The 12,029-nt window shown below is 38.1% G+C and overlaps 1 protein-coding gene across 1 annotated transcript; it reads left to right on the forward strand.

The window, feature by feature from the left end:
• Window positions 1-10: 10 nt before the first annotated feature.
• On the forward strand, window positions 11-11,858 carry TMEM175 (transmembrane protein 175). The gene is made up of 10 exons (XM_014882397.2): window positions 11-162; window positions 476-514; window positions 1,566-1,663; window positions 2,727-2,778; window positions 3,630-3,665; window positions 4,978-5,061; window positions 5,705-5,869; window positions 7,154-7,232; window positions 8,898-9,039; window positions 9,592-11,858. Exons 1-10 carry the CDS (start codon window positions 49-51, stop codon window positions 10,253-10,255), a joined length of 1,473 nt encoding a protein of 490 aa, XP_014737883.1. The 5' UTR covers window positions 11-48; the 3' UTR covers window positions 10,256-11,858.
• Window positions 11,859-12,029: the final 171 nt, after the last annotated feature.

A 12,029-nucleotide genomic window follows, 5' to 3' on the forward strand; every position in this document is an offset into this window, starting at 1 on the left:
CTCTGAGGGGAGGGGAATCGCCGCCCCGCCGCCGAGCGCAGCGGGGCCATGGCGCCTCCGCGGGCTGCGGCGCTGGGCCCGGAGCCGGGCAGCAGCACGCAGACATCGCACCGGCTGCTGGCCTACAGCGACGCGCTGCTGTCCATCATCGCCACCGTCATGGTGAGCGCCCGGCGGCGGCAGGGAGGGAGCGAGGGAGGCAGCGAGAAGCCTGGAGCAGCCGCGGCTGGTGCCCGGTTTCCGGGTCGCGCCCGTGCCTGTCCGTTCCGCCCGGCGGCCCCGCGGGGCCGGGCCCGCCCCGCTGTCGCGACATGTCGGTGGCCGTGGCGGGCCAGGCCACGGCCCGAGAGCCTCTGCGAATTCCAGAGCTGCTCCTGGCTTCGCCATCCGCGGGCACTCGAAGGCTCTGTGGTTTTAGGGAAGTGCTGAGCAAGAAAAAGAACGTCGTGTGCTAATAAACGTTTTGTTATTTCAGATTTTGCCGGTGGCTCACACAAAAATACATCCTGACCAGGTATCACGTGGCGTTTGCTGTTTCTTGTGTCCTCGCGAATAGATGTAACATCGTCGCTTAGCACGCCCGCTTCATTTCGAGTTACAGGCTTTCAAAAGCAGAAGCCATTAAGCAACATTAAACCTAACAGAAATTTCAGCACAGGCTGAGGAGTTAGTGAATTTCGGGTGTAAAACTTTAAGATTCGTGTTATATGCAGATGTTGTGACATTATATGCTGTAGGCCATAGATTATATCTAGTTACTTTTCTGTGAAAAATGAATTGCCCGAATGAATCTGACCAAAACATCTTTCAGAAAGCATCTAGTCTTCTTAGTAATAAACCATCACTGAGAGAATCCACTTAATATAGCACAATCTGAATGCTAGTTTTAAAGTCAGGTTCATAATAAATGCAATTTGAATAACCAGAGGCAGAAAAAGAATACTGCAGGAAATAAATTAATTCTGAGAATACCCAGGAATTTTAGGAAACATTAATAATTTGAGAAAGTTTACAGTTTTTTTCTTTTATCATTATTTATTTTTCTACACTTAAACAGGCCTAAATCTTAATTTAAGAGGCTCAGATAAGATCTGTAACACAGGAAATATACTATATGAGTCTGTTTAAGCCATTGTGGTAGTATTTGCAAAATTTGCTGAGGTTAAGGCCTGTCCTTTCTCCTTGTTAGCAATCGTCACAGGAAACCTCTGCAAAGCTTCTACTACAGAAGTCAGGGCTGTGAAAGTGAAAGAGGCATATTGTGTCCAGTCCTCTGAAATGCGTTGTTACAGTAACAGTGATGAGAGAATGCATACATGAGAAACAAGGTGAATAGAGCTTTGGGAAGCCCTTTTACAGATTGATGAGATGTGTTGGTACATCAAATGCCATATTTCAGCCTACTTAACAAGTTCCTAATAGACTGGTGTCTCTGCAATGTACTAAAGAGACTGTTGAATGCGAACTGTATTCTTGGGAGGCATTTTCCTAAAATACATTACATTACTGTACATCTCTTCTTCAGAGAATAATTTTGTTTCTTTGGGTGCCACTTTCTGTTTCAGAAATTAGGTGAAAGTATTCAGCAACTTCTTCTAGCAAAAATTGCCGTCTACTTGATGACCTTTTTAATAGTCACAGTGGCATGGGCAGCTCATGTAAGGTAGGGGCACAGTGTTTAAATCTAAAGTTAAAAGCTAGAAAGTACAGGAGATTACCATGTATTTGATGTATTTCTGTCTTGCTGCCAGACTTCTGAATTGTCTTTTGTTGAATAATATTAGAAAATCATTGTAATGAAATGCTACTTTTAGCAGTGAATAGCTACTCTTACACCACTACCATAGTGATACAGAGAAAAACAAGCATTATGTATCTTCTTGAGTTACTTTTCGTTTTACCTTGAAGGCTAGATGGAATTAGACTTGTAGTTATGCTCCGCAACAAAGGAACTTACATAGTACTGCTGGCCTCAAGCTCATCTCTATCCTCAGCAGTAGTTGTCATAAAATCAATTGTAATGTTGCAGATTTTGTACTTTATAGAGCTGTGGACTCCCCCACCTGCCATGTCTTGGTGGTTAAAAGGAAATTGGCATGCAAGTGTCATACAGGAACCAGGGAAGTTTTTGTTTGAATTTTGAAATTTGCAAATGTCATTATGCAAGTGGATTGGCTGCTTTCCAATAAAAGTGTGCAGCCTGTAATTCGATATCTGAAGCTGATACCTCACATCCATTCCTTTATCATAATGCTTTTCTTTGCTTGTATAAGTAAACGCTGAAGTACAGTCTCAGGATTTTGTGAGGGTCATGGGTGCTGTTGATTCTAAGTGACAGTTTTGTGAATGAGGAGTTTTTACAAAATCTGGGGACGTTTGCAAGGAAAGCTTTTTCTTTGTGTGCTGTCTCTTCAGGAGAAATGCTTCTAAGCCTTAAAATTTTGAAAATACTCTGACGTTCAAATAGAAACCAGGTTCTTAATAACTGTTCCATGACTGAACTTGATTGTATGTTGCTTTTAAGATTTTTCTGATAAATTACTTTGATATTTGAGCTACATGAGTTTTGATAGCACCTGGAATACTTGTATTAATTCTGGGGCAAAGGAAACCGGGTTCTCCAATAGTATCATAAATGTACGATTTGTATGTAGTGTTTATATATGTAAAATATATTCAGTGAGTTGGCTTGTTCATGATAACCTTACTTTGCCTTGCCTCAACAGGTTGTTTCAGGTGATAGAGCACATAGATGATGTCCTGGCTCTTCTAAATCTGGTGAGTCTTGTCAGACAAGCTGGATGATTAACTAGCAGATACTGGTCACTTAAGTGTGTCTGTGAATATCCAAAAGTTTCTATGTTCAATATCATAACTCTGACATATTTCCAAGTCAGGAAAATACGAAGATCTTTAGTTTCAATGTGACTGATTGATAAATAACTTGCTTTTAACTTGCAAATGTTTTACTATAAACCAAAAGAAGCTCTGCAGCAGGTTAGTCTGAAGTTCATCTGAGGGAACGGAGTATTTTGTTATGTTGTTTTAAACTCTGTTCTTTGAAAGTATGCAACCACGCAGTTATTCTAATTTTGCTAATAAAAGTACTGTTGGAACTCCATGAGATAACACTAGAAGAAATTGTTTTAGAAGAACAGCCTAAGACATCTAATTCTTACCTAATGTAGCTTTCAAAGCAATTTCTTTATGCTTTTGTTTGTTCGGTTGGGTTTTTTAATTTTGCTTTTTTTAGATCCGAAATATTTACGATCAGATATTAATGTTCTTGACAAATCAGAAACACCTATTTAGAAGGTGTGGTATATTTAGCATTGCTAGTGTAGAAAGAAGTCTCTTAAAAACCATAGCAAAACTTTTACCTGGGGTATTGGTAACAAAACCATAGTGTTTTCTAAAATAAGCTTGTAAAATTTGGATAGAGAACATGGAAGATATGTACAAAACCAGCCATTTGTTGTAGTCAAAACTTAGCAACTTCAGAAATGTGGGTATTTTTCATTATGTAGCACAAGCATTTGATCTCCATGTGAAATACAAAGGAAACAATGCCCTCATTGAGGATGTGTCCAGAAAGTGCACAGTGTTTCAATATGCTTTTTCTGTTTTAGGCTTGTATGATGATCATAACCTTCTTGCCATATACAGTAAGTAATTTTCTAAAATCTGACATATGTTTAAGTTACAGTGTTTGTTTCTTCATTTATTTGGAAAGACTTTACCAAAGTATTCAGATACCCAGGAATGTGAATCCATTATCGTAGTTAAGTGTTGCTTCTTTAAAATTCATGAAGCTATTTTATAACCTTTAGATATTGCATGTTTTAGACTTGGCAGAAAATAGGTATTCTTGAAACAAAAATTACACTCCTGGAAATCATAGTATCATAGAATAGTTTGGGTTGGAAGGGGCCGTTAAAGGTTGTATAGTCCAACCCCTGCAAAGATCAGAAACATCTTCAACTGGATGAAGTTGCTCAAAGCCCCATCCAACCTCACCTTATAAGTCTCCAGGGACTGGGCAACTGTGTCAATGTTTCAACACCCTCATGGTAAAAAATTTTCTGTGATTTCTTTCAAAAAAGCAACTGTATTGAAAAAGGTCCAGGTTATCTGGGAAGAATTTTGGTAAGATAAATAAAACTGTGTTTCAAACTCCTCCGTATATGGCAGGACGTTATCCTTTTGTAATTTAGACCAAATTTGTGATACCATTTCTGATTTGCTCTGCAAGGTTGATTCTGGCAGCTGATGGTTCATGTTTAAAATCTGGACAATTTTTGGTCATAGGACCTCAAAAGAATATTTGCAAATGAATACTATATTAACAGAACAAAACAGTTTAGCATCTTGACTGTTATATGTATAAGACAGGCACCTGTTTTTCTGTGGATAAATATGTCTTACATTTCATCTGCAAAAAATAAGGCTGTGGTCAGTAAGATGATCTTTATCAGCAAGAGACCATACTTTTCATTTTGCCTTGAAGCTGAAATTATTTTTGGAAAGCTGTCAATGTTACCTTAATACTACGCCTTGTTTTTTTCTTCTTTTTTTTTTAATCCTCCCTTAAAGACGCTGCAGAAATTTATACAACAGAGAGTCATGAAGGTAGACAAAGATTCAAAAAGGTATCCTAATATCAAGAATTTTCAGAACTATAATGTCATGTCAACCAAAACCACTTAAACTCAGGTACAAGCCACTCTGTAATTATTATGGAAGCAGAGTGGCTAAGATTTAGCACTGTCAACGTCAGAGGAAAACCATCTCTCCAGATGCCTTTGGTTGGGATGCCTACATGTATTTGTCACTAAAAATTGCATTTAATGAAATTATGATGAAATTATTATTTAGATTTATGAGTTTCAATATTGAATGAAGAGTGCTTCTGTTTCTCTACTGTTATTCCTACATTGCTTCTTTATTAAATATATGATCTTGTTGATTTTTTTCCAGTTTTCTTTAATGGCCTCCTTTCCAGGGGTACCCTTTGGCATCTTCCTGTTCAGTGTATGTGCTGTTGTCATTGGCCTTATACAGGTATTGCAGCTATCCATTGACATTTTCACTTTTAAATAGACTTTCTTGTGTAGATCTGAAATTAAGTGTCTTAGTGAGTGACATAAATTGCTAAATATGTTATTTGTATAGCATTCTTTTTCAAAGTTGTGGCCATTATGATAATGCAGTACCTGTATGTAAGACAGAAGTTCACTGTCCTGTGAAGCTGTTTTATGCACATAAGTTAGCTGATCTCAATGTTTACAGAATTCCTTTCCTACTCTTTGTAAAAATGCCTTGGGGAAAGAGCAATTTACTTTTCCTGCTGATGTCTTTCTGAGGCATGCAGTTGTGGGTGAGGGAACACAGGCTTTCCAGCCTCAAGTCCAGCAGCACTCTTCCTCCTGGTGAAGTGCTTTGTTGCTTTAGTTCCTTATTACAGAGGTCTTCATTCCTCTTCATCAAGGATCAAAGGTCATGACCAGCTCTGCAGAGTAGACTAAAATTTTCACATGCAGTGTACGGTCAAATCTCAGAGTTTCTAGGACCAACCTTCCATATGGGAATGGAGAATAAGTTTGAAAGTGTTTTGGAATGTGTTGATTTATCGTTCTATATCTTATATTTGAAATACTGCATATACTTATGTGTAATCAGTTCAGTAATGCTCTTTTCCTTGCAGGCTGTGATAGTAGCATATGGATTCTATCACCCACACTTACTGAATCCACAGATACAGCAGTCTGAAAATCAGAATTTCTATAAACGTCATATCTTAAAGATTATCCTAAGAGGACCAGTTTTATGCTTTTTAGCAGCCATCTTTTCTTTTTTCTTTATTCCTTTGGTAAGTTCTCTCAGCTAACACAGAATACTGATGCAGCAGTTTGTATTAGCTGTCTTTAGGACTGTGTATGAAAATAATTATGTCCGTGTTAATTATGCAGACTTTCTCAATTGCCAGTTCTAGGGTGTTGTAATCATGACTGCTATTTTGCATTGAGTGTATTTAATCATATGTATCAACCTGTAACTTGATCCATGAGTTTGTATAGTTAAAAAAGAATATTCTGCTACAATATTACTTGCAATGCCTGCTTCTTTTTGTTTTAAGCAGGTCTTCTCAACTCTATCTTAGTATTTTATGCATCAGAAGTAGTTGAGGTAATATGGAAACTTACATGAAATGAACACCACATTGCACAAACTGAAGAAGAGTGAATGCAGTTGCTGCACTAACTTAGGGTGTAAAAGTAAACAGAGTAGGGAGACCATTAGCTCACCTGCATCTCAAAACAGTTTTGGCTAAGGAACACTTTTACATAGTCTTTTTCTCTTCCGTCTTTATTTGATGTCACTGCTCCTACTTACTAATAGCTTTAACTCTTTTCTGGAACCCCTACTCTGGAACCCCTATTCTGGAACTGAAATTTAGTTTTTGAATGTATCCTGAACTTCATTGCTCTTGTTCTTTAGGAAAAGATGTATTTAACTGAATTTTGGGAAAGATTACACAGGAATTAACAGTATTTATATAATTCCCAAGTTTGTGAGAAATCAGGTTGCTCTTAGTGAAAGGACAGTTATGAGTCCAAACATGGAAAGGCCTAGTTTTATCTGAAAATACATTTCCTCTTCTTCCACACTCCATTCACTGTTGTTTGGTTGTTTGTTTTTAGTATTAACAATGGTGAAGTTAGTCTCCAACTTGCTCCTATGCTTGGACCTGTGCAAAGTCTGTGAACCACTTAGGACCCACCAGTGTATTTTTGTGACACAAATAGTGGAATCTTAGAATATCATGAATTGGAAGGACCCATAAGGATTATATGGGATAATTCTTCAACTTCCAAAGCAGTTATTCCTGCACTTTTTGTTAGCAGAATTATTTCCTTGCTTGTTTTAGTTTGCCTCATTAATGGTACTAAATTAGCTAGGAAAAAGCAGTGTTTGGTTCCACGTGCAATATTCAGGAGATGCATGAGCTGAGCCTTTTTCTTTTTGAATGTCAAGATTTTTTTTTCTCAGTGTGATTACTTCTAAGATTGAGAGGTATAGTTTCATACTAAAACTGGAAGATAATTTGTATTTTGATAACTATATTTAAACTGTTCATCTTCTTCTCCAACAGTCTTACGTACTTCTTGGACTCGTAATTGTTTTTCCACATGTCACTCGATTAATTACATGGTGTAAAACCAAAGTTCTTGGTGAGTAACAAAATTCCTAGGCACATGTTCAGATTAGGTTGTCAACATGTTATGCAGGCATCCTAGAATGAAGCCATTTCAGTTCTGCTTTCATTTTCGGTCTCAGAACATAATGATTTTAGGCTTTATTGATGTGCTTCTAAACAGTGTCTCTCTTGCTTTCTGATTTCCCCTAATTTTGATGAGATTTGTGTAAGGTACAACACATTTAAAGATCATTGCCCTGTGCAAAACGTTTCTGGTTTGTCCTGATAATGCAAATGCATGCAGACACAGGTAGGTACATGAACGATGGCTGCAGGCCGTCTATCCCTTTTCCCTCCTCAAGAGGGATCATGGAGATGGAAGAACATAAGGACATAAAAGCTCTATGCCTTTATCACTTTCTTCCCTGCAATGCTGAACAGTCACACATTTTCAAACGGGCAAGCGCCACACCCGTAAACTTTCTCAGGGATTCACATTAATTACATCTCATTAATCTAACTGCTGTGATCTAAAGAGGTGCCTTCAGACATGTCCTAAGTTAGTCTAAAACCATGCTTCCTTCATTCATATGCTTTCTGCCCTCCTTGTGTCAGGACTAACAATTGCACAACCATAGCAACAACCTGAGCTGCACTTAAATCCTGCTAAGAGGTTGCTATTGCCAAAATAAAAGGAGAAGGGGGTATCATGCAACCTGCTTGGCTGAAAGGTGCAGTGTCCCTCTGAGAGGGACCACAAAACCACTGAACAGATAATGTCTTTCGAACTGACACTCCCAAGCTGGGTCAGAAGAATAACACCTTTGTACTTCTATGGCTGCTGTTCAGGGTGGTATGAGTCTGTCTGTTTACGGATCAAAGGGGAACTTACTCTTCACTCCCCCATGTGGCAGCAATAACAGGGAGGCAGAAATGCTCTGAAAGGACGAACCCAGACCCTCAGAGCCTGGGGATAAACACATATGAATATTGTCCATGTTTATTGCGATGGGGCCACTATGGTTTGCGGTCAGGTCACATCTCTACCTCTCACCCTGTCAGATGGCTGAAATACTGCTGTATTGAATTTCTTGTGATTACACCTGCTTTGCATTCCTGTGGAACCTTAACCTTTTTCTTTGTCCATTCTATACAGCAGAAGCAGTGTATTTTGGCTAGCTAGGCAGTTCTGACTTCAGTCTTTAGAGTTGTGTTCAACATTTCCTATAAAAGCTACACCTTTTGAGAAAAGGCTTTAATTATTTTAAATGAGGTCATTCCATATCCCAGTTCAGCCCACATGCTCAAGACAGGTTTTTTTCTGCCATGTAGTGTAAGTTCTCCAAGCTGTCATAGAGGCCCCACAGCTATTAGGACTTCCTGGGGCACAGCATCTAATTTGTTTTGTTCCATTACAGCTTTGAGTCATTATTCACTTGGTGGAAATGGTTTTCCATACAGTTTAAAGGACAGAGTTTTTTGGGGTTTTCTTTTGTTCTTGAAGCACTTGTCTTGAAAGAAATATAAATTTCAGGGGCAGGCACATATGCCAAAAAAAGTGGAGTGACTGACTTGTGGATGACTGGCACCGTTTTGTCTAAAGAAAAATTTTGGCAGATGGGGAAAAAAGAAGGTCACAGTAGGTTGTTGAACTATCTTATACTTATTTTCATTATTAAGCCTCTGGATTTGTTTCCAGGTCAGAGAGGTGAAGAGGAGGAACACCATAGCTTAGAAACCTTCACTTTTTACCTCAGTGAGCCTCTGAGTAAGGAACGAGTAGAAGCATTCAGTGATGGAGTCTATGCCATTGTAGCAACCTTGCTCATCTTGGATATATGGTAAGGCTTTGTGTTGGTTCTTACACCTTGTCTCGTTAAATATATTTTTTTGTCTGTATGTAATATTTGAGAAAATAAAATTATTCAAACATTGTCTTCGACTTCCAAAATCTGCAGTGGTTACTTTAAAGTATGATTTTCTGGAAGGACAAAGAGCACAAACCATAGATACTTCTAACACTCGTATTCCAGCAGTAATGATCATCAGTGTGTGTAATACGTGTCGGGGTGTAGAGTCTTCAAAAACAAATCTTACTTTTTTGCTTAGTTATATTTTCAGATGAAAACCTTTTATCAAAAAAAGCTGTTTACTCACTGTAGCGACTTTATTAACCCAAAGGAATGCCAATGTACTTTCAAATTTCATTCGATATATAATTTCTTTGCAGAGCTGTTATTTGAAACACTGTTTCTAAATTATATATTAGAGAAGTATGGAATGTATTCCTATTGTTCACTACTTGCTCAAAGTAAAGCAACATAGTTCAATCTTGCTCCAGATGTGTTTTTGTAACAGTAATATGCAAAGTAAAGTCATTTTTCTCTCCACAGTGAAGACAATGTTCCTGATCCCAGAGAAGTTGAGGAGAAGTTCCATGGCAGTCTTCTTGAAGCTTTAAGTGAATATGGGCCAAACTACCTTGCTTACTTTGGGTCATTTGTTACAATTGGTCTCCTGTGGTTTGTTCATCACTCTCTTTTCCTTTATGTAACAAAAGCTACCCGGTTAATGGGACTGCTCAACATCCTTTCATTGGCTTTCATTGGTGGGCTTCCACTAGCTTACCAGCTGACCAGTGAATTTGCAGAAAAGTCTCATAATGAAATTGAAGCCATTCAGGTCAGCTGCGTTATCACTTTCTTTGCAAGCATATTTCAGTTTGCAATATGGACTACAGCCCTTCTCAATGAAGAGGAAACTTTGCATGCCTTTGCTAGATATGGTGGCAAGGAGCATGCCTTCATGTTTGCCAAGCTGGCTCTCTACCCTTGTGTAAGCCTTGGGGCCTTCTTTCTAACTTGCTTGTTAAGTGAATTTAGCACAGCAATTTTCCATCTTATGCAGATTGTAATCCCGTTTGCTTTTCTTGCCTTGCGCATTTTTGTTAGAATTTCTTTAACTGCCATAAAGTCTGTGATGTCTCTCTCCAGACGGAAGGTTGTATTGTTAGAAGAAGAGGAGGCATGTTTGTCTCCGAATGAAACACTGTCCTAAATTTCCGCACAGTGCATGTGAAGTTACGAGATCAACTCCAGTTCCTCTGACTCGCATTAAATTCGTGTGTGGATTATATTGATGTAAACCAAAGCCTATATTGACCATAACTGGGGCATATTTATGTTTAAGCTGGTCATGCTTGAGACCCTTTCTCCAAAATCTGCTTTTGAAAATATTGGGTAAACAGGGGATGCAAATAAAAGCATGTTCCCCTTCTTTTACAATTGCCCTATAGGAAAAAATGCTGCTTGACTTGTAAATGCAGCAATGATCAATAAAGAAGTGTGCAGATACCCAGCAAAGTGGCAGCCAAACACAGGCGTAGAAGTTGGTTGAGCTTCTATGTAAGAGAATGTGAGGCATGGAAAACACAGAGACCTCTGGATTCTGGATAGCACGATAGTAGAACATACGTGCATACAAGTTACTGATTTCCTTTTTTTTCTTTTTTTTTTTTTTCTTTTTTTTTCTTTCTTTTTCTTTTTTTTTTTTTTTTAAATTTTTTTTCAATGGTTACACTGTCTGTTCTGCATAATTACAAACAGGGGATAGCAGTTGGAAATCTAACTGTGTGAGTTTAGATGGGAGTTGCAATTGATATCACTGCAAGTGATAGCAGTCTTCCAAGCCATCTGAACACAAATTCTTTGGGCATATCTATTCTTTTTTAAAAAAGAATGTAACAAATGAGGGTTCATGTAGCTTTGCATCCAAGTTTCAACCAGTTTTGATATTTTCTGAGGGAAGAGAGCTCTGTGATTAGATGTAAGGGTTTTTTCTGTTCTGCAGAAGCTGCTCATCTGAAGTGTTTGAATTTCTCGGGCTTTTTGTGTCTATTTTGTGTCTGTCAGTGGAACATCCTTCTGTTACTTTGAAGGCATGCTGCCATATTAAAGGAGATTATGAGACTGCAATGTGTGAGAGTTCCACATCAGGTAAGGAAATTGAGCTTTCTCCTGAGTTGCGGACAACTAAGGGATCCCACAGATTTCTGAGTCTCAGGAAGACAACAGAAGAAACTAACCCCTAGAAGTGACTGTCCATGATATGTTGAATTTATCTTTTTTTTACACTTAGATGCAGCTGGATAAGTTTTGTGCTTTTCAAATCTTGTAAGCTGTGGCTGCCCTAGAAGCCATTACATTTCCTTTTGGCAGAATGATTAATTTGTGTCTTGAATTTTCTTAGTGCCTGACAATTTTAATGCCATAATTAAAGGCATTTGGGGAATTTTGTTATTCATCATTAAAAAAAGTGGCAAAATATGCCTGAAGAAATTATAGGTGAAAACAAATTCGAATATCTTGTTTCAGTTGAGATCAGTCTTGAAAGCACTTGTGCTTTTGTTTTGAAGCACCTTGATACCGAATATGTAATTGTGAATATTACATACTTCCTGTGAAGAGTGTCTTCAGCTATTCAAGGGGATTTATACCTAGTTGTGGTTAAATGACTTGCATTGTGTTGTGTATAGCAGTTTTTCTGATCCTTAATAAAAGCACTTTTGATTCTGTATGGTTTTGTTTCTAATGTGCAGCAGACACATTGTAAGTAGAGTATGTGTATTTGTAATAAATTGCAATCAGTGAAAAAAACAAAACTTCAAGCCATTTATTTCTTCTCTGTAGATGAACTTTAAGGCTGATGTCTGTAATTAAAATTATGCTAGATGGTTTTTTTCCTAAAAGATCACCAAGGTCCCTTACAACCTCAGCAGTTTTGTGGGTTTTTTATAAAACAGCAAAATTTTTTTACTTTGATATAAAGAAAT

The sequence above is a fragment of the Sturnus vulgaris genome, chromosome Z, assembly GCF_052056855.1.
Source record: "Sturnus vulgaris isolate bStuVul1 chromosome Z, bStuVul1.hap1, whole genome shotgun sequence".
Classification (NCBI taxonomy): domain Eukaryota; kingdom Metazoa; phylum Chordata; class Aves; order Passeriformes; family Sturnidae; genus Sturnus; species Sturnus vulgaris.

What these genes read in the sequence shown, in the direction of transcription:
- TMEM175 (XM_014882397.2), top strand. Translation starts at nt 49, where the DNA reads ATGGCGCCTCCGCGGGCTGCGGCGCTGGGCCCGGAGCCGGGCAGCAGC. An exon ending in CAAAAATACATCCTGACCAG is followed by an intron (nt 515 to 1,565) that starts GTATCACGTGGC and finishes TTTCTGTTTCAG; the next exon opens with AAATTAGGTGAAAGTATTCA. An exon ending in TTGTCATTGGCCTTATACAG is followed by an intron (nt 5,062 to 5,704) that starts GTATTGCAGCTA and finishes TTTTCCTTGCAG; the next exon opens with GCTGTGATAGTAGCATATGG.